Source organism: Diachasmimorpha longicaudata, chromosome 8, assembly GCF_034640455.1.
Source record: "Diachasmimorpha longicaudata isolate KC_UGA_2023 chromosome 8, iyDiaLong2, whole genome shotgun sequence".
Taxonomy (NCBI): domain Eukaryota; kingdom Metazoa; phylum Arthropoda; class Insecta; order Hymenoptera; family Braconidae; genus Diachasmimorpha; species Diachasmimorpha longicaudata.
The window spans coordinates 4,684,391-4,706,723 of NC_087232.1; the positions used below are offsets into that span (position 1 = coordinate 4,684,391).

The following is a 22,333-nucleotide window of genomic DNA, read 5'->3' on the forward strand; positions in this document are numbered from 1 at the left end:
TCGTTGTCGTGTTCACCATCCTGCTCGTATCCTTTGTTTCGTATCATCCCTCTCCAGCGTTACCACCCCTATATTGATCTCCAGATGTTGGGAGTTTCCCGCGTTCTATATACAGACTCCTGCTTCATTTGATTTTAGGGCTTCGTGAGGTGGTTTTGAAAGAAGACAAGGGTATTTCAGTTTAGTGACATTATCTGTTAAATATTTTGTTCTATCAATTTACCAATCGACAGGAAATAGGCTGTTGTATTAGACAGCGTCGTTGACTTCCTGGGGGTATTTCTGGAGTTTTATGAGCTATCCAGAGGCTGAACGAATAAAAGTCGTCAGATGCTGATCGTTAGGGAGTCATTCAATTCATGAATATTATATTTACGGTTCAGATTAGAGAAAAGATCAACCGCAAAGATCCATATTCACGTGTACAAAATTTTCTCGTTTCAAAATTGTGGTTTCCCTCAAGAAAATATTGTCAACTCCACTAAAATTTCATGATCAATAATAATGTATTTGATGGAAATGGAAAATCGATGGATTCGATGGAAACCTACTACCAGGAATGGTCTTTTCGTGTGATAAAACTAAATAGTAAATCAGTTATGAATTTGATCCTCAATTATTTATTTATAAATTTATCATTCGTCGACACATAAACCACAAATTACAGGTGAATGAATCGTCATCATCTAAATGCAACAGCTAAGTGTCATTTTCATCATGCGTTGTCATAATGACGGATGGCATCATATTGTATGGAGGAGTACTTCCTCGTGTACTTGTCTGTCTTGTAGAGTGCGATGACCCCTTTCTACATCGCACTGGCTTAACATTTCCCTTGAATTTCAGAATGAATTTTAGTTCTTCTATAATCTCCTGTTTGAATGAAACTTTCTCGCGGAACGATGTGCATATGACGTCGTACAGCATCTCCAGAATGGAAAGAACGAATGATACTGCGATTCCGACTACCAAAACCAAAAACACACCACCGACATTGTCTAATGTCAATTCTGCTGGTGTACCGGAGGTGGACACATCCTGGAAGGCAAAAGAGACATTTTCTTCCTCTCATACTCACGAAGACATAAAAAATAATATATTGTTAACAAAAATAATTTTCTTCTAAGTCTACAGGAAAACTCTGGACTACTCACCGTACATTTCCCTCCACCTCGCTTTTCTTTCCACCACTTGTCCTTTAATTGTGCTAACAGTCCACTTTCCTGCATTTGCAGTACTGCTGTATTCAACTTATCCCGATAAATGAATCCTGTTAAAAATTCGACGATTGCAAATTGAACAAATGAACCAATTAATAACGATGGTAACTCACCTTTGCGCATTGCTATACCATATCCCTTGCTATCCAACGGATCTCCAATCTGTGTGAGATTGCAATGTCTCTGGGATATGTACGCAATGGAACTAGACTCCATGAGGAAAGCGTATTTACCATCCTCCTCTTCCACACGTGTAGTGCCCAAGTCATTATCGGTCATCATAACATCATCATCATTTTCCTTCATGTAATTGAACATCTTCACGTAAGTTGAATGATTGGAGCCCTTCCAGAGGAGAGAAGAAATTTTAGACATTGTTATTGACACCTTGTGATTCAAGAATTTATTTATTCTTTTAAAATTACCTTGAAAAAATTATACGTGGCACCGTTTCTCTTTGCACCATATTTTATATAGCCATTGAGATTTGCAAGATCCTCTGCAGATTTTATGGGCCTGACGTTCGTCTCCACCACGAGAAAAGCCGCGAGATTGGCAGTGTAGGAATTAGCAATAATTAGGGAGAAAAACCACCAGGCGATTGCCAGCATTCTCGTCGATGTACCACTGGAAAAAAAATATTAAATATTAGATGAGAGTTTGTCAACTCAAGACCATTCGAATAGTGCCCAGAGATCACATAATTTTGAAATTATTTATATTTTCAGATGTAAAAAACAGAGGAACCAACATTGGCGCGATTTCAGATCCTTGCTGCATAATACTCCCAATTGTGAACCAAAAAGAATTTTTCAAGGTAAATTGATTCTCCAGTTCAGTCGGTTCTTCAATGCAGGGGTATGGGTTGTTCCATTCTGCAGGACACATTCTACCGAGTAGAAAGAGAAGTGAGGATGAGAATATGTATGCCCCTATCAGATTCAACCACACATCGGCTGCAAATGGTGACAGGAATGAGAATAGACTCGGTGCCGCCTTGGTCGGTTTTCTGAAGAGTATACTGATACCTGCGAAAAAAAATATAGCAAGATATTGGCACACAACAGGACAAATATATAATTATTACCGAGGTTCAAGAACGGCATCGTGAAGTCAACAGCTTTTTCACGCTCAGCTGTAATAGTAAGATCAGTGATTGCCAAGTCTGCTTCCTGTAAATTCGAGCAAAAATCGATGATAAATCCTACCTATCCTACCCTATCGATGGTAGAATGGGGTAATATGTAAACATTGACTTCCATCCCATCAAGGAGCTGGTCATTTATAAATTGGTTGACTCGAACTGCGATAATATCATGAGATTCCTGAATGAGTCGCGTAATTTCTTCATAAAAATTGGAAATTATCAGATCCTTTGATCTTCTGTAATTTACGGATTGCACAGGAACTTGGAACAGTTGGTAAGTTCATTGTCACGCGGGCAAAGGTTTCGAGTTCTAATCCCGATCGAGAAGAATTACGCGATCTCATAATTTAAATCATATCTATCATAAAAAACACGTTAATCGGCTCAAAGTGATGTAAATTAAATTTCCTTTTGTTTGTATCAACAAATTGTAGAAAGGAACTTGGCAACTTGGGTTAATTCCTAATTATTTCTGGAATCACCTGATTTCCGATAACTTCCCAGTTACCAGAAATCACTATCCGATATGGAAAGCACTTCATTCCAAGTGATTGCTGTTGATTCCAACCCTGATTTCCAATCGAGTGGTTCAGTACATTCCTAACATAAGTGACCAGCCCCTCGATTTCAAGATCTCGATCGTTACGCACCCTCATCAACATGTCAAAATCTAGATATTAAAATAGAAAAAAATTGGGGCGAACTCATCGAACCGGATGCGTATAATTTTGAAATTGTTCACAACGAATAGATTTTTTCCTTGAAAGGCCAGACCATATGAATACCTAGAACTCACCTCCCTCATGATCTTTCCCAACATTCCACTCCATCTTCCATTAGCATCTGGACTCCCATAGTCCTTATCAACTTGTTCGACGAGTGTGTAATTGAAATGGAGTAATTTACTCAGTTCTTGAATGATATCAATGGCGAATCCCTCGTAACGATCATTTCCGGTTCTCATTATTGCCGATTCCTTCAGCATGTTGTAAGGATCCAGCTGGAATAAATGATTCTCATAAGATTAAATTTTATATTTCCCAATGAGACGTATTTTCTGTGATTTACGAGGCGCCCAATGGGGTGAAAATTATTGAGGACCAGGATTACGAAGGACTGAAATGCTCAATGAATTTATTTTTGAGAAAAACGAAAGAGTAGATATGACGTGAATCTTATAGTCATCAACATCGCGGTTATTATTTTTATCGTTAATTTAATTTATTCGACGTATTTATGACATGATCAGGATCCCAATGTCCCACTAAACCTCACGTCTAAGTAAACACCTGGGAGATACTTAATTTTAGAAATTTAATTCTCACGCAGTTGCTGTGATGTACAAAAATTAGATTCATCTACTATTTTGATTTTTGCATTAATTAGCCATTACCAGGGCAATTAGAATCGTGAAAGTTTTGTTTGCCAAATCCTCATCAGCTCCAACAACTTTATCCTGTGTTTCCATTTTCCATTCAATACCAGTTGTACTATTCCATGAGCCAATGGAATTCAAGCCTATTTCGCTCAATTTAACAATATCAATGGAAAAATCAGTGCGGAATCCGTTGGTGTGGAATTTAACGGCACCTGTCAGTCCCTTCAATTCAATCTATACAGGGAAAGTTGAATAGTTAAAAATAATGTTAGAATTATTTTCTTAAGGTATTCCAAACGTTCGTTCGCAAATACGTACAGAACGCATGAAATTACTCAAGCTACTACCATACTCCCAGCTGTCATCACCATCGCAATTCAACTTTCTAACGTGTCCCTCGCCAGCATCTACGAAGAGCTTGAATGCTCTGGCAAATACTTGTACTGCATCGTACACTAGGGCAGAATGCAGGGGCATTTTGGAAAGATCGTCAATGCCCATTTTAAATGAGACTTCGTTGAAGCGCTCCTGGTAGTCTTCATCGTCTGGATCTACCAGGCGAATGCCGGTGATATTCGCACCGGAATATTGGAATGGCTCGAGATCTAAAATTTGCAGATCCTGAAAAATAGTAAACGCTTTCACATTATCACGGGATCTCATCTAAAAAGTTGAATAAATTAAAAAAGTTTCGCCTATTCAAGCAAAGGGTCAAAGCAAAATTCTACCCTTTGGAGAAAAAATTCTAATTTATTATTAAAAAATCTAATGTGATTTTTTTTCGTACCAATGAACTGATGAGTATTTTGTGCCGTTCTGACAACAAACCGACTTGTTGCGACTGGAGAAGAACTTGTTCCAAAATATCGAATGCACAGTCGATGACAATATTCTTTTCTCCTGAATTCTTGACTCTCTTGAGAATGGGCCGGTAGTTGGGGCCCTCGCCCAAGTGACGCAGGGTTACGGGGTAACCTTTTGGATCCCATCGTTCTAACAGTTTATTCATACGGATTAATCCATCGGTGTTGTCGTAAATGATAGTGAAGGACTTCCACTTGAATTCCATGACTAGATCAGGAAATATCTGCACATAAATTGTGATATTTGAGTTTCCAGGGACTGTTGAAAATTTATTAATAATTTTAGCACTGGTGGTGCATGAATTTACTGTCTGGGGTATAATTACCTGATGACGAAAAAAAGGAATTTGATTTCTACAAAAAAAGCGTTCGCGATAGTGGAGGAAACTAGTAAATAATAAATTCAGAAAAAATAGTTCTGAATAAAATCTTGGAAAAGATCTGAATAAATAGAGAGAAAATTTTTAGGACCTTAAGTCAGAGACCAAAGGGCTAGGAATGTTCACGAATATGAGACTCAATGGTTGACTCATTTGACAGGAAATTTTTCATATATATATGTATATACCTGTGAAAGAGTGCTTGCATGTGGATATAAATTAACTGCATTCAATCTGGTTCCATCAGAGTCCCACCGAGTCAATATGTTTGGCATGTCCATTGTGTCACACATATTTTGAACATGAGTTGATGACGACTTGTCATCTGGACCAATGATAGTCGCAATACCATCGCTGACCAAAGTGCAAACTGTAAATTTGCATAAACAATGTAATTATTTTTAATTCAATTGCAGACTAAGAGACCGAGATAAGCTGATATTTTTGCAATTGACCAGTTTTCATTGAATATCTTGAAATCTATGGGAGATAGCAATATTTTCATAGTAATCTTTTTTGTGGAGAAAGTTGAGTGCTATAATAAATGTAGGAGCAAAAAAATCGCCATCTCCCTTCATTTTGGAACTATCACTCGAAAACTCGACAGAGGGATAATTCGCTCGATTTGGAATAAAATTTTCTATTTTACAAACCTGTTTGGGAAACTTCGAAGGTATCGTCACTGAATGACGGTGTGTCTGCCAGGAAAAATACATTGGGTAATTCGTCCGTTAAGGTACGTCTCATCACGTTAACATTTTCTATAGAAGCAGTGAATGCTTTTCTGCAAAGATCGTCATCGTGGAAGAGTCCGCCTGGAATTTTTCAAATGTTTCAGGATATTTGAGGATCATTTACGGCGGGGTGAGCCATCACTTCGAGTTATTTTCAAATATCCAATTAGTTCATTCCATTGACGACGACTAATTAAAAACAACCTAAATTAACGTTATAGCCAAACAAAAAAAAAATTATAACATCATTGCAAAATGTTCCGAAATTTAGGGTCAAGTGCGGCTGATGAAAGCTGCGATGTTTCACTGCAAACGGAGAAATGCCTTTCACCAGAGTAAAAGTGGTTAATCCCATCCTCAAGCCATTAGCGTATCAACGAAATATTAACATTTTGCTCGAAAGTTTTCATGGAAAATCATGGAATATTTAGTAAGTGGTATTTATATTATTTCTGAAAATTCCAAAATATAGAACTCCCAGTTCGAATAAATAACAGTAGATTTTATGGAAAGCTGATTAGTTAAATTAACAGAAAACAAACCACTTAATCCTTACCGATCGTTATTTTTTTTCGTGCACTAACTGCCAACGGAACAAGTACTAAAAATAACAAATTGAATCTCACAATCATCTCGTTTCTACTAAGAGTACGACATCGATATCACATTAAACAAATGTTCATCATTATTTTTCTCGTTACATTACTGCATCTCGTGAACTGAATAAAATTTTTGTTAATTCACTATCAGTTGGTTTCTCACGCGCTTATGCTTGAACGAAAAATAAATTTGGGGGAGCACGGTAATTCTAGATATATTTAGCTGCAAACAGTCACGTGAACATGAATGTCGGACGTAGTATTGGATCAGGGGCATAAAACAGAGAATTTGTTGATTACCGTCATTGCATATTCTTCTCAAATGTTTTTAACGGTCTCTGATTCCCCGGCGCTCAGAGCTGCTGAATATAAAATAAGTGGATAAGTCCAATTGTGCGAAAATGAGAGCAGTTTTATGCTAAAAGATTACAATTTTTTTTTCAATGGTCGTTCCTCCCTTTGGAATTCTTCTTTTACTGCTTTATTTTGGGTTATTTGGGTCCTTGTGCTGGATAAATCTGACGTGAATTTAATGCTTGGTCTGGTCTGCGGGTTTTTGAAGACAGGAAAATGAAAACAATCAGATTTAAAGGGTTTATGGCGCCCTCAGAGAGAATAAAAAAAATTTTTAAATCTTGAGGATTTTCTGCAAATATGTTCTTTAATGTATCAAAAAACTATATAATAAATTTTAGGTCATTTAGGCGAATCGTAAGAATTATAATAATTTCTGAAATTGTTCGCTATGCTTCAGGTTGAATGAGATATTAATAATTCGACAGTTTTTTTTATATTACCGACGCGTCGGCCATATAGGGAAAATTTGGAAATTACCGCCGTCAGATTCAAGGTTTTGCGACAGTAAATTATTTTCTGGACAAGTGGAGCTTGTACTGGGTGTTCCGCGGGTGGTACACAGAAGTCGTCAGGTATAAATACCCTGGAGGTACGAGGGTTAGGCCCGTGGCTGATAGAGGACACTACTCACTTTATTTATTTACAAATGAAGAAATTTAAAACTAATGAGACACTTGAAGCTGTGCAAACGAATCTTCGGTATGTCAGCAATGTCTTAAAATCATTTGAAATCGTAAGGAGACTCCTTTAGAATCTCCACGATATGCACTGATAATAATTTTAGTAGAATTTCCAATGAATTTAATTATAATTTTCGAACGACTTTGATAAGCTTTTCTTCTAATTTTTTTTTTCATTTGTATACACTCCCTCCGAGTGAATAATTCGAAGCTATTGAAGATATGTTTTGACACGTTGATCAACACGTGCCACATGGAATGAATTTTTAAGTAGTCATGTGTCATGATTTTGACAGTTGCAAGTGTGAAGAATAACAAACCAATGAAGTACAAAAAATTGAATTCATTGGGAATTGTTCAGATTAAGATAAGAAACTTTTTCTATTTTCTCTGCGACACATGTAAATTTTATTCATTTTACTAATAAGCGACAAAGCCAATAGTTAAAGTAGAAAAATAGCATGCAATGAAGAAAATAATATCAGATGATAATCAGTTAATGATAGAAGAAAATTATGTGCATGTTTATTAACGTTCCAAATTATATCATCAAAAACTTTTCGTAATATTATCCATTGTCGACATTAAATGTACTAAAAACCATAAACATTTTTTACAGAGAAAACGTGATTGTCATCTGATCAACGGAATAATCCTTCGTCATTCGAGGGTACCCAGGTGTAAATAAAGCGAGTAAATATGTACGGATTTACTGTCCTCCCCCTACAACACTATCACAATGGATTGCCCACGCGTGCAGCATATCAGAACTCTCAGCGAATACACCCCCGTGACAGGTTCGATCACGCAATCCACGTTCTCGCGGTATTAATAACTGAAAATAAGTGAAGTTTGGCGGAAAAATTTCATAATTTATTAATTTATTCGCGGGTGCCTTTTATTGGGATTAATCTTTTTTTAACTCAGGCGGAATGAATTTCGTCGTCTTCCTGTTTAACATTTATATTGTAATGTCTGCCGGAAATTCTGCTGAGTCCAAAAAAATGGCGACGTATTATGGTCCTCTGGTGAAGAATATTTATGAGGAATATCGTACTGGAGGAATCATGATAGCATCTCACCAACGAACTCGGGCACGTGAGTTATTTCGAATAAGTAACGATGCATTTCATAGAAGAAATGTTCTCTGGCAGAAACAATTGTTATTTTTAATTATTTGTTATTTTTTAAGTAAACACGATTTTGTACATGGAGAGAAACAGTCAATAGAAATCATTAGTCTTATTCCCTGAAAAAAACAAAATATAATTACTCTATTTACTAAACCGTTCTGAACCGTACGATAATTTCTATTCGATTTATCTCTTCATGTAGTTGCTTAATACTAATTATCGATCAATTTGTCGGGGAAATTAAAATTTTCTCTTCATTCTTTCTGTACAGAGTTCACAAGACTAACGAGGCAATATGAAATAGCTAGATGGCTATCCAAGTATGGAATTCCTTCGATAATCGTAAAATTGGAACGTTTCAAAGAAAGATTATCTTCCTACACCGACCGAATTTTCCGACCTCTTGTTGCAGTAGGATTTTATACGATGGAAGAAGTTCTTATGTTCCAACAGATCGCTAAGGATGTTATCATGGGCTACCCCGTGTGGTTGATAATTTTTGCGGAAAATGCTGATGCCGATGTCTGCGAATATTGCCGAAATCCTCACGGAAATTTATTCAACTTGAAGTTGGATTCGGAAGTTCTTGTCTTGTGCTGTGACCCGAATACTATTGATGAGTGGTGGTCACCAGCGGTTAATCGGACGATGAGGAAGGAGATTGGACACTGGATCGGTGAGAATTCAAAGGGATATTCTTTTAGTCGTAGGCCTCTTTACGGCCGTCGGAATTCTTTGGAGGGACGAGAGCTACGTGTAGTTGCAGCGAAGGTAAAAATAGAGAGGAAATACTGGAAAATTTATTTACAAGTTCTATTTGTTTTTGCGAATCGTGTTTGAAGAATATCGACAGAGAATTTGATTTTTTTATTAAAGTAGGAATGCACACGCTCAATTTAGGAAGTATTAGGTAAAATATATTGTCATTGCAGCTCTAGAATATTTTATTTGGATCCAATAAGACTCTTCGATTTTTTTTATTGTCGCAAGAATGTGACTACTGATTTGTTTATTTCACTGACAAATCTTTATTAGATTAAAATAAATTATTTGGTCCTATCACAGATACCATTTTTAAATTAAATAAATACTTTACTCACATCAAATCGAGTTGTATAAAACTCAACTATCGTAAAACAGGTTTTTTTCAAAAAGCGACATTTTCTAGAAAAATCCTCGTTACAAATGGTAAGTAAAATAAAATTTTGTTTTTCAACGCAGGGATCCGCTTATATTTGGAAAGAAAATGGAAAATACACCGGATTTTTTGGCGAAGTGCTCAATGAATTATCCGCAATAATGAATTTCACGATATCAGAATCTACTACGACCAACGGTTTTGGGAACTTCAATCCAAAAACATTAAAGTGGAACGGTGTCATTGGACGGATTCACCGAAATGAAGCTGATATTGGGGTTTCTCCAATGGCCATGACCCATTCACGACTCAATGCTGTTGATTTTACGATACCCATGTTCTCCGGAAAGTCAAGATTGTACGTGAGAAAACTCGATGGTGCTCGTGTTCAGTGGCAAGCCTATTTCAAGGTTCATATCAATTGTTTAATTATCCCTCGATTGGAAATTAATGGCCTATTTTCAGGCATTCGCTATGGACGTATGGATGACTATCATTGGATTGATTGTCGCAATACCTCTCCTTTTGACTCTCATCAGATACAGAAGGGGACGTAATCTCTTTCCCCAGATCATCGAGCATTACTCCAACGTCTGGGGTATTTACTGCCAACAGGGATTGTCCAGTAAGAAATAAAATTACCTGCACTGAAAAATAGTAAATCATCAAGAGTCACTTATGGGAGAAACATTTTCTATAGGATTTCCAGATGAAACATCATTGAGAATTGTTTATCTATCGATATTTCTGTCTGCGGTTGTCAGCACCAGTGTATACTCAGCGTCCTTAGTCAGCTTCCTCACCGTCTTCTCTTCGTATTCGCCATTCAACACGATGGAAGAATTTGTCGCGGATGGCACTTACGGGCTCCTCATATTGAAGAATAGTGCGCAATATGACGTATATAAGGTTAATAATTTTATTTTGTTAACTATTTATTTGCTTGACGGAAACCTTTGTGTTGATAATTACCTTTTCTTCAATTGAGGGATTCCTAGGGGACTATAATTAGGTTGCACATAGCTGTCCATTAACTCTACTGATGATTACTTTTCTTATTCATTATTTGTTGTTTTCGACAACAAAGATTCTCCATTATTTTTTTAAATTTTGGTAATGAAACAGAATTTTCTTGTATGGGATAGTTTCTATCCTCTTCAGCCTGGGTTTTGGTTGACAATGAGTGAATAACTTTATAGAATACCAAGGATCCCTTCAAGAAGAAGATGAAGTCTCTCATGGTTCCTGAAGAGTCCTTGCCCTCGAGTTTAGCTGAAGGATTTAAACGGGTCTGCCAGGAGAGGGTTGTATTCGAGACGAATGAAGCTATTAGGAAAACTATGGATAACTCAATATTCTGTGACATCACAGCTATAGATACAAAAACTATTGAGACATTCGGAATGATCACACCACGGCGAAGTGAATACCTTGAACTCATCAATTACCGGTAAGTTAAATTTTTCATTATCCGTTTGAATTTGATGAAAAAAATATTTCTTCATTCTCCGATACTATTTCTGATTGTAATTGAGGTTTTTAAAAATTTACCACTCATATCTCGTCATAAATAAATGTATAAATTAATAAATAGTGGAAACTATAGGTGATCACAAAAATTTCAGCATCCGACAATTTGAATTGAATGGAGTATTTCGCCGATTGAAGAACAAATACTTCACAAGGCCACGTGAAATTAAAATTGATTATCCAAAAGTACACGTAGAGGGAGTCGAACCGATTTTACTTATACTAGCCAGTGGATTTTCAATTACACTTATGATTTTCATCATCGAGCTGCTCTTCAATTGGATTCAAACGGAGTTGCTGAAGAGGAAGGAACGAAGAATCATACAAGGTCAAATAAAATACTCTCGTTCTTCTCATAGAGCGAAGAATGAAATGTATTTCATTCCCTAATATTTATCGCGTCTGGAAGAGCACTTTTTTAACTCAATAAAATTGGACGTTCGTACAGGGGTAAAATTCATTTTTTATTCATCCCCTGCAATCCGATGATTCATTATTGGCATTTCCCATCAAATAATAGATTACATCGATTTGAGATGGGCATTTTTCCATTTGCGTCACCTAAAAAGGGAAAATTTTTCATCTAATTCCAGGATTACGGGAAATGTCAATAATGTCGGTAAATACTCACAGATTTGCAGCTCTTCCTTGAATATTTTTGGATTTCCCTTCCTAGAACATTTATGTATATTATGCATCCGGCACAACGAGAAAGCTTCAGTTGAGTTCGAATGCGAAACAGTTTCTATCGGGAAATTCGGAATGAACTTGTGCGTCTCACTGGCGGTATTTAATATGGTCATTGGAACCGCTCTCCTGGTGGAGGCTCTCAATAAAGAGACCTGTTATGGCTCATTGTTGAAAAACGTTTACGATCAATACCAGACGGCTGGAGTTATAATCACAATGCCGGAAGCTCTTCGTAGAAGTAAGCTTTCGCCAAAAATAATTTCAATAGCGAAGCGGTGAAATTCACACTTTTTATTGAATTTTATTTCACTCGGATTTCGTTTCAAAACGTAACTTTACGTTTTTTTATGATAATTTTTATTGACTTGCCCCACCGTGTACTTGTCCATTTTAATACATTTGCAATCATCATAAATAAATGAAGCTTGAGTTTCATAAATTTTCCCTGATTCCACACCCATGCACTAAACAAGTTGAATCCAGAATACTTAAAATCAGAGTCAGTGAAAAATTTTCCGAAGGCTCAATTATTATTAACATTCCTTGACTGATAATAAAAACGATGTGAGCCTTTTTACCGCTTCGCTACTCCGTCGAATGTACCTGTTTATAAATAATTTGATTAATTAAATATCTCATCCAGCTTTCACAGTCCTCGCTATTCAGTATAACACGTTAAGAATGTTATTTAACGAAGGGATTTCCGTGGTTGTTAATAACTTTGTGGAACTCAAGGAGAGATTCACTTCCTATACTCACAGAACTGGTCGACCATTAATTATAACTGTATTCACCACAATGGAAGATGTCTACACCTTCCAGCAGATCGTTAAGAATGTGACCATTAGTTATCCCATATGGTTGATGCTTTTCATTGGACACATCAGCCCAGATGTGTGTGATTACTGTCGAGAGCCTCGTGGGAATTTGTTGAATCTCAAATTCAATTCACAAGTTCTTGTTTTATGCTGCGAATCAGATGTCATTGTTGAATGGTGGTCATTGACGGGCGATCATACGAAGCGACAAGAAATCGGCCGATGGATGAATGATTATCGCAGGATCGAGTGGATTAAAAATGAAACGCTCTACAGCCGGAGAAATTCGTTGGAAGGACGAGGACTGCGTATTGCCATCACTAAGGTGAACGTTCAAGACGTCTGAGTATTTTTTATATTTTAACAACTTTTGTTTTCACCAGGAAATCCACGACTGCTAAAATTTTGAACATGAATTAATCTGCACGTTATTTTAAAAAATTGTAATGAAACCTTATTCGTAAATCCTTTTTAAACTGCAAAAACTTAATTTTTCCAATATTAGAGATCTTCCTATATTTGGGAAAAGGATGGAGAGTATTTTGGACTCTTCGGAGAATTTCTCAACGAATTATCTGAGACAATGAACTTCACGATATCAGAGGTATTCCCGGAGGATTTTTACGGAAGTTGGGATCCAAAGACGGCAGAGTGGAGTGGTCTAATTGGAAGAATTCAGAGGAACGAAGCTGATATCGGGGTTTCTCCAATAGCTATGACGCATGGACGACTGAACGTTGTTGATTTTACCATTCCCATGGTGTCTGGAGAGACACGACTGTACGTGAGGAAACTCGATGGTGCTCGTGTTCGGTGGCAGGCCTATTTCAAGGTTCATATCAATCGTGTCTGGGTGACGACAGGGCCTTGAGTATAATGTCCCTGCAACGACTAAGACACTTTCCATACAGACGGTTAACAATCATAATGGTCATTAATAATCAATCATTTACTTGCAGGCATTTGCTGTGGATGTCTGGGTTGCCATCATTGGGTTGATCCTGACGATGCCCCTCTTTTTGACTCTTATCAGGTACAGAAGGGGGAATCATTTGTTTCCTCAGATCGTCGAGCACTATTTGAACGTCTGGGGTATTTATTGTCAACAAGGATTGTCAAGTGAGTTGGAATGATGATAAGGGGTCTCAATAAGTATCTTTGGTATGTTTTTTCCAACTGACCAATAGTCATTCTCGTGGACGTCATATGTTTCACAGGTTTTCCAGACGAAACACCTTTGAGAATTGTTTATTTATCTTTGTTCATTTCAACCGTGATCAGTGCTAGTGTCTACTCAGCATCTCTGGTCAGTTTCCTCACTGTCTTTTCGTCATACTCACCATTTAACACGAGAGAAGAATTCGCTTCTGATGGTAGTTATGGGCTTATCGTTGTGGTGGATAGTGCACAGTACGACACATACAAGGTAGATAATTTTAATGAGACATCATGAAGAAATTAACTTGAATTATTCTCCAGAGTCATACAGATCCACTCAGCAAGAGGATGATGTCCCTGATGAAACCAAAGGATTCCCTCCCCTATAATACAATCGAGGGCTTCGATCAGCTGTGTCGCGAGAAAGTGGCATTCGAAGTCAATGAAGCCCAAAGAATGACTATACTTAATTCCATGTTCTGCGAAATAACTTCCATCAGGACAGGAGCGATCGAGACGTTCGGTATGATCACTCCACAGCAGAGCGAGTACTTGGAGTTCATAAATTATCGGTAACTTTAATTACAACATGACAATTCTCTAGCTAAAAGGGTAAAACTGTTCATGTTGATCAGGGTAAAAAGATTAAATGGGTTCTGCACCTGTACTCATGACCAGTTTTGTGCTTTTGCTTGCGTTCTGCAAGTGACGATTTGGGAGACATTTTGCTCATTTCCCTTAATCTGATATATTAATGGAAAATTTATTGAATTGACCTTAATTCATTGTTAAAATTCTCTTCAGCATTCGTCAGTTCAAATATACTGGAATGTTCCAACGAATCAAATACAGACATATGGTAAAAATACTGAACAACCCAGTCGAATTTCCTGATTTACACATGGAAGGCTTCACACCGATCTTGTTGATTCTTATCACAGGATTTCTTATTACTCTCATCATTTTCCTTACGGAGATTGTTTTCAAAGAGTTATCACGTAAATTGAATGATTGGAAAATGCAAAAAATGATTGAAGTGGAAATTGAAAAGTCTCGGTTCTCTCAGAACGTGAAAAAATAAATTATTTTTGGCAATATATTTGTTCTTCGGAGATGTAAATTTTTATTTATGAATAAAAGCTGATGTTCGCAAAACAAATAAATGCATTATTGCTTACGCCCATGATACCTCTAATTTGTGGGGGAAAATTATAACGAAGAGAAGGACTAGAACGGAATAGGAGTTGTGACAGTTGTCAAAAGGGTCTCGCCGTAACACTCACCATGTGATATACGTCATTTGACGCATTCGCAACCTAGACGCACATGATCCGTCCCTAACCTATACAAAAATACTAAACAACTAGTGAGAATGTCACAAGATGACAATGAAACCCCCAAAAATGTCTGTAAGTACTGTGCACACACCTGTGATCCGTATCAAAACCCCAGTCTCCAGTGCAATGGCGAGTGCTCCCAACACATTCACGTGAGATGTTTGAAACGTGGTGGAGTACCTGGATCCCTCATTGGCGACGTCTTCTTCAGCTTGTACTGCCTGGAGTGCAGCCCACTAGCCGAGGAGACTCTCACCAGGGACAAGATGTCCTGGTTGAACATAATTGTCCTGACTCTGTACAATTTACGAGAGAAGTCCAATGGCATCAGCAAGCGCGGCTACTTTCACTGGAAATCAGACATCAGCACATTTGTGGACAGAAACTGGGATTATTTGTTCCAGAAGACTGTTAAGAGGAAGAAAAACTGGATTGGAACTATTTCAGGGACGCTTTCGCATTACAGCACTACTTTTTTCAAGTCCGGAACGATTGAGCTGGGGGAGTCGGGTTGGTGGAGACTAGTAGATGTCGATCCTCCAGAGGTACTCATCGCCAAGAACAGCAAGATGATTGTGGAGAGGAAGAAGCAGCCCCAAGCGAAGAGTAAAGCTGTCTGTGTAAGCCCTCCCAGGTCAGAGTCCAGCCTCTCCATTGGGGATGACAGCTGCACTGGGGAGTCTTCTAGAATTCAGACACCTTCCATGTTCTCGAGGGAGTATGTCCAGCCTTCTGAAGTGCTGTCGGATTATCTGATGGCCGATGATGAAATGCCAGGTAGGAAAAAATTAAACTTCTAATGGGAACAAACTTTCTCAATAATTATTTGGAATTGGCGTAATAAATGTCAACGAAAAAGTTAATTCATAGATCATTATTCTTTGCAGATATTGACTGCCTAGATATTGAAGACAGTGTTGACCTGAATGAGCAGTCCCCCTCGTTTGTAGAATTGATGACTGAATATCAAGTAAAAAACACTCCTTTCTCCACCGACACTCAGTACTCCCAGTTATTCAGTTCTTTCAATCCAGAATGGATGAACCATATTCTGAATCAAACTGCAAATCCCAAGGAGCCAGAAGTCGGACCGGAGGAAGGTGAGAATGATAACGAAATGACCTGTGACGATAGCAGCGATAGTTGTGTAACAGTGGGAGAGCCACCGAATTCTTTATTCACTCTCAGCAATGCTCGTGAGTTGCCTTGGAAGAGGAAGAACAAGTTAATGCTGAAGAAGAAACAGGAGAAGATGAGTAACTACGAGATGTGGTATCTCCTTCAGAGTGTGAACAAAAAAAAATTGGAGATTGCTCCTCCTTCGATTCGGAGATTCTATCGCAAACTAGCCCTGAGAAAGATCAAACACGACTGCAATCTCCCAGTTTTGGATATCGACAGATTCTCCCTCGAGTCAGATAAACAAGACCTGAAATCGATGATGAGACGACGAAACCGAGTGATAGACAGATTTTATAACAACAATTTCAGCGTTAACTTCGAGCTGAGGCTGCAGGGAAACGTAGAGCCAACAGTCATTCTCAGTCCTTACACGAATAGACTTCTGAAGCCTTTCATAAGACAGGATAAAGACAGTAATCCTTTGTGGCTAGGAGTCATGGAGGAACTAAAAGCGAAAGTACGAACGTTGAAGAGAAATTTGAAGGTTGAGATTGAAGGAAGAGGAACCATTGACTACTGCTACGTCAGACCACAACACATTCCAGCGATGAATAGTCTCTGCAGCCAGTTCTTTTGGCCTGGCATCGACTTGACAGAGTGTCTACAGTACCCTGACTTCACCTGTGTCGTTCTCTATAAGAAACTTGTGATCGGTTTTGCCATTCTCGTGCCTGACGTTGGGTACAACGAGGCGTACATCTCCTTTTTCCTCACGAGACCTGAATGGAGGAGATGTGGCATTGGAACATTCATGCTTTATCATCTCATACAGACGTGCATGGGGAAGGATGTGACACTTCACGTCTCCGTTACCAATCCGGCACTGATTCTTTATCAGAAATTCGGGTTCAAGATTGAGGAATTTGTCCAGGATTTTTACGACAAGTATATGGCACCTGGACCCCGGGAGTCACGACATGCGTTGTTCTTGAGATTGAGTAGATGATTATTTGAAATTGTCAGGAATTTTGTATTTTACTAAAAATAAATCTATTTTGTAATAACAAAAAACTACAATGGGAGTATTCCTTTTTTGTTAGAAATAAATAGTATTTTAGAATAGATAAAACAGGGTATGTTTTATTCTCCTTTGTTCATATTTGCCCACAACTCAAACTATTATTGTTAACAGTTATTTTTATTAAGTCATAGTTTACAGAAATTCAGAGAAATACTGAGTGAACGACGTATTCCATTGCTTGTTGAGTGCAACATCTTGGATATTCATGAGATCAATTACCAATGCTGTGCTCAAATAAACCTGCCCCCATGTTTCTTTTCACCAGAATTAAACGAAAATGTCTACATATTACACATTTAGGTTGACATATATTACGGTGGTCCCTTCCATAACAAGCCGATCTCCATCTCGACGTGAATTTGCAACAGAAAATTTAAATAATTTAAAAAAAATGCATAATCTACCGCACGTTTGGAAGACTTTACAAATACATTTCATTGATCAATCGAATAAACTAAAGTTCGAATCAACAAACGTACGTATAATACATCGGTAATTTACCCTTTTCTTTATTATATTAACAAACTGTGCAGTTTTTGTGACATTTGTTGGTTTTTATAAAAAAAAATGCTAGCAATATAACGGTATTAACAAATGGAGACAGTAATACAAATATTTGCTTACAGTGAAGCTATACATTTACATGGTATCGTTCCACCATCTGTATAATAAAATTCGAAACGTGGGTTTTGACATCGACATTTTTTTTATTTTTCTATCCCACATTATTTCTTTTCGATACACCAATTGCTCCCTTTTGTGTGGATCGTAATTATTTTTTTACGCTGCAGCTTTCAATAATCAACAGAAAAATCAACGAGTTCATGGTTAACTTTAGTCCTCACGCATTGGGGAAAAGTACTTCATTAAATCACATATTGAAATAGTATTTCACATGAAGTTGAAAAAAAAAATTAAATTCACTGGAAAATAAAGATAATAAGCTGTGCTCTGTTTTTATCTCTTTCCCGTTTTATCTCATTGTAATGTGTCAAAAGTACTCAACATTTCATTTTGCCGTGGACATAGGAAAAAAATTACTCATGATATTCATTTTTATGGCGTATGCCGGATAAAGAGCGTATAATTTCTCTTTACAGTCTCAACAATGAATCTGTAAACTCGTTATTGTAAAATCAATTGTCATTGATTCACATCATTCTCTACTTTTTTCAGATTGCATGATTGCACAAGTGATTAACAATACTGGACGAAAATTTTTTCAATAGTTTCAAACGGCTCTCAGTGTTCAAAAAAAAATTAATTATTTAATTAATGCTCCTGTAGAAAAGTTCGTACATGCTTAATATTGAAAAATTTCTAGTTAATTAAATAATTTTTTTTCTCTCGTCTACTAAAACAAAAGCTCCAAATTCCCAGGCACATTCGAGAAATAATGAATTAATTCACATTATTAATTTATACATCTTCTACCGCTGAAAATTAGAATATTTGATTGTGAGACACTCTCTCAACGCAGACTAATCATTCCTCAACTACCCATAATTTTTTTCAATTTTTTTTAATTATTAAAAAGTAGAAATACGTATTTTTCTCAATATTTTTAACTACTTTTTTATGCTGTTTAGGTTGTTTTTGTTCTTCAATTTTCGTTACTTCATACTTTATTATATATTATATTCAGTAATCAGTCCAAGGCAAACGTTATCATTATTCGCAGTAATAATAATATAGCTATGATTTTCTTTTCATAGTATCATCCTCTTTTTATTTATTACCGCTCCATATTTTCGAGCTGTTATTATTAATTTCTTTTTTTCTTTCACTTCACTCGATTGTATCTATATATTACTTTCTTCTTTAAAAAATGTATACTTAACATTTAATATAATATATATATCTCTTTAAAATATTTACAGTCAATACTATTTTACATCAATAATATTTATTTTATTATGTATTCATTTTATTCATGTCCTCCTTCCATTTTTTAATGTAATAAATGTAGTATAAAGGCAATTATTAATTATGTAATTTTTCATTTCATCCTTTAATTGAATAGTTATCAATCAATCATGTCAGCATCATCTTCATCCCTCAATATATTTCTCTGTAATTGTTGTAACATGAAGGTCACAGACTCCACACCAATATTATCGTTAAACGAAACTATATCACATCGATCTGCAATACCCCACCCACCCCTTCCCTAACCCATTCACATATTTAATTAATTAAACATATCTAGAGACTTGTGCTGTACATTATACGTAATAATCAATTAATCTCTATCTGATAAAATTATATCTTGGAAATAATTTATGTGTACTATCAAATATAAAGCTATTCAGATTGTTCTAATTAGTTCTAATGCGATATTTCATTTCAAATGAATCAACGATTGACTCTCACCCGGAGAAGTTCATTTCAATTAACAAAATGAAAATTAATCTCAATTGAAAAAATTGCGATTAATCGTCCAGCGGGCAAGGGCGGGCTGTTGATCCATTAATTATGAAATGTCTCACTAATAAATGAAAAATCAACAATTCATGTTAATTTAAAGATTTATCGTGTCTAAATTACGTGAATTTCTGGAAGTACCGTCATTTGGGGATGTTGATGCGACATTGACTGATTTTGTAACATTATTAGCGAATGGCATTGCAAATTTAAAATCACCACCATTCGGCAATTTTCTCATTATTTTGCCGGACGTTATGAGTCTTCCAAAGCCCTCCTGATGTGCGAAAGCATAACCAGACCTCAATGATCTACGTGTACGTCTAGTTGACGGTGTACGAAGTATATCCTGACTCTGGCGTGATCGCATTTGTGCCAAACGTTGTTTCAATCTTACACGATCTGATAACGTTGGTCTAACATCGATAAAGAAAAATCTCCACGATAATACTGGTATCACCAGAATAATACAGGATATAACTGTTGTAAACCAGAATGTTGCCTCTGACATTGCCATTGTCAGGCTACCAACGTAGCTTCCACCAATAATGAAATTGTAAAAATAATCGAGAATAAAATACCAAATCAGGGAGCCCCACACCATTATGTGATTTACAATTGTCCAGTACGATGTATCGAGGGCTATTTGAACGGTAACAACTATAACTAGGATTGTGGCCACAACGCTGCCCAGCAACATGTGATCTGAAAGTACGTAACCATTTGGCGATAATCCATCCTTATAAGTTCCTGCAAATAATCATTAATTTTTTTAAAATTGTCAATTAATAATAAGGTAAATGACCCCCCACTCGTTTCAGTGAAGTTCAACGAATATTAGTTCAATATTTCCAGGATTTTAATTCGATATCAATGCGCGAAGAAACATTTTGTATGCGAAAAAAATTAAAATGTCATGCAACAATTAAATTGTTATTAATCTCGAGTGCTACTCAATGATCAAAGGTTATAAAAAGTAAACCAATAGAATAATAAAAAATATTGTTCGATATTCAATATCTTCCGTAGTATTTCGCCTTTTCCAAACTCTTGAGGCAGCTAAAATGATTTCAAAAACAGCATGGAAACGAGCAGAGGGGCATTTATTGTAAAACAATGGAGTTAAATCAACAGAATCATTTTCAATTGAGTACTCACCATAGGGCACCAAAAATAATATACAACTCGCCCAAAATCCGTGTAGTGCACTCCAACAAAATTCTTTCTTATTAAAAAGCATATTTTGCAATCCGGGTGTATACAATTTTGGATACAATATACTGTTCTTATCGTTGACGTCCTGATCAAATACACCAACAGCCAATACTGGCAGTGACGTGTAAAAGAGATTGTACACTGAGATATACATTGGATCAAATACTGTCTGGAAATTGAAGAATAAAAACTGATTAGATATTCACATATAAAATATTATAAAATTAAATCCATAATTAATATCAATCAGATTAGTTATGAACTCAAGACCTCGTTTCTCGACTCTGGAGTCTGACTCAAACAGAGGAGTGAAGGGATCGTATTCGCCTTATAAATCATCATATAAACGCGATGTTAAGAATATTCTAGTGTCTCACAGTTCATTGCATAATCACAAATTAATTTTTTATTAATTATGTGCATTTACCTGTGCGCTGAAGCCACAAAAGAAGGCAAACCATATGTGGCATAGAGTGAAGGCGAAATTTTTGTAAAAAAAGTATCTAAGAAACTTGGACATTCTATAGTACGACCATCTTCCATGTACAAACAGTAGCCTCTCTAAAAACCTAAACTGTCCTATGGAGTAATCAGATGCAAGTACAGCTTGTAGGCCCTCTTGGCCACTTATGCCAACTCCAATGTGTGCTGTTTTGATCATTGACACGTCGTTGGCACCGTCTCCAATTGCCAATGTAACCGCTGATTTATTTTTCTTAATCAGTTCAACTACCATGGCCTTTTGAAGGGGTGTTACACGGCAGCATATTACTGATTTACCTGGAATAATTATTGTGCAATATAAATTACAACGCCATTCAGATGGTTCTTATGTCCACTAAAAATCGCTTGAAAATTCATAATTCCTGTGAAAAGAAGGAGCTACCAAAATGTTAACTTTACTCACATCGACTGGAAACCTCCAGAAAGAGCTTCTCCATCTGTGGATGGAGTGCATGGACCAGCGAATGTCCATTAATAACAATAGCAAATCCTGAAGATGAATCGGGTTCTCGTTCGTCTGAATCTTCTCTATTATACTCTGTATCACTGTTCCATTAAAAAAAAAATACAAATTTCATAATAAATTTGACAAGTGCGCTGCACTGGGAAACTTGAAGAAAGCGATTTTCCTTGTTCCCTCTAACAAATTTAACTCTTAATGATGCATCTATTGAAATTTTTCATGATACATAAAGTGCAATTTTTTGTTTAGTACAAAATCTGCATCTATTGCTCTCAATGCGATAAACGTGATAAAGTTGATTCACATAAGTTATTCATTTTCTAATTCTGAACAGTTAGGATTAATTTTCAAGCACTTAGAAA

At 36.6% G+C, this 22,333-nt stretch overlaps 5 protein-coding genes and 1 long non-coding RNA gene across 13 annotated transcripts in view; 3 read left to right on the top strand and 3 right to left on the bottom strand.

The window, feature by feature from the left end:
* Positions 1-606: 606 nt before the first annotated feature.
* On the bottom strand, positions 607-6,491 carry LOC135165487 (glutamate receptor ionotropic, kainate 2-like). The gene is made up of 13 exons (XM_064126828.1): positions 6,279-6,491; positions 5,642-5,803; positions 5,177-5,358; positions 4,533-4,832; positions 4,064-4,366; positions 3,761-3,979; positions 3,164-3,367; positions 2,308-2,392; positions 1,972-2,248; positions 1,646-1,847; positions 1,334-1,565; positions 1,155-1,270; positions 607-1,038 (listed from the first exon to the last, which is right to left on the bottom strand). The coding sequence occupies exons 1-13, from the start codon at positions 6,352-6,354 to the stop codon at positions 700-702; spliced, it is 2,697 nt and encodes an 898-aa protein (XP_063982898.1). The 5' UTR covers positions 6,355-6,491; the 3' UTR covers positions 607-699.
* Positions 5,806-11,596, top strand: LOC135165489 (glutamate receptor ionotropic, kainate 2-like). Of its 2 annotated transcripts, none has more exons than XM_064126830.1 (9): positions 5,806-6,152; positions 7,978-8,155; positions 8,286-8,456; positions 8,763-9,262; positions 9,713-10,039; positions 10,095-10,254; positions 10,330-10,538; positions 10,829-11,079; positions 11,255-11,596. In XM_064126830.1, the coding sequence occupies exons 2-9, from the start codon at positions 8,098-8,100 to the stop codon at positions 11,547-11,549; spliced, it is 1,971 nt and encodes a 656-aa protein (XP_063982900.1). In that variant the 5' UTR covers positions 5,806-6,152; positions 7,978-8,097; the 3' UTR covers positions 11,550-11,596. The 2 variants fall into 2 exon arrangements, with proteins under 2 accessions (XP_063982900.1, XP_063982901.1); XM_064126831.1 differs by lacking the exon at positions 5,806-6,152 and adding an exon at positions 6,508-7,377.
* Positions 11,563-14,448, bottom strand: LOC135165495 (uncharacterized). The gene is made up of 4 exons (XR_010299519.1): positions 14,008-14,448; positions 13,121-13,902; positions 11,791-13,061; positions 11,563-11,720 (listed from the first exon to the last, which is right to left on the bottom strand). It is a non-coding gene; the product is annotated as an uncharacterized LOC135165495 (long non-coding RNA).
* LOC135165491 (glutamate receptor ionotropic, kainate 2-like) lies at positions 11,774-14,978 on the top strand. The gene is made up of 7 exons (XM_064126832.1): positions 11,774-12,087; positions 12,493-12,992; positions 13,173-13,499; positions 13,627-13,786; positions 13,885-14,093; positions 14,147-14,397; positions 14,630-14,978. The coding sequence occupies exons 1-7, from the start codon at positions 11,922-11,924 to the stop codon at positions 14,904-14,906; spliced, it is 1,890 nt and encodes a 629-aa protein (XP_063982902.1). The 5' UTR covers positions 11,774-11,921; the 3' UTR covers positions 14,907-14,978.
* Positions 14,979-15,083: 105 nt separating this feature from the next.
* On the top strand, positions 15,084-17,355 carry LOC135165488 (cysteine-rich protein 2-binding protein). The gene is made up of 2 exons (XM_064126829.1): positions 15,084-15,939; positions 16,050-17,355. The coding sequence occupies exons 1-2, from the start codon at positions 15,198-15,200 to the stop codon at positions 17,288-17,290; spliced, it is 1,983 nt and encodes a 660-aa protein (XP_063982899.1). The 5' UTR covers positions 15,084-15,197; the 3' UTR covers positions 17,291-17,355.
* A 486-nt stretch (positions 17,356-17,841) lies between these two features.
* LOC135165486 (phospholipid-transporting ATPase ID) overlaps positions 17,842-22,333 on the bottom strand; it is a 31,141-nt gene continuing 26,649 nt past the window's right edge. For 6 of the 7 annotated variants that reach the window (XM_064126827.1, XM_064126826.1, XM_064126822.1 and 3 more), the window contains 4 exons: positions 21,912-22,054; positions 21,432-21,784; positions 20,948-21,173; positions 17,842-20,539 (listed from right to left, as the gene is read on the bottom strand). In XM_064126827.1, coding sequence (XP_063982897.1) covers positions 19,887-20,539; positions 20,948-21,173; positions 21,432-21,784; positions 21,912-22,054 — 1,375 coding nt within the window. In that variant the 3' untranslated portion in view covers positions 17,842-19,886. The remainder of the gene's footprint in view (positions 20,540-20,947; positions 21,174-21,431; positions 21,785-21,911; positions 22,055-22,333) is intronic. The other variant, XM_064126824.1, reaches the window with a different exon arrangement.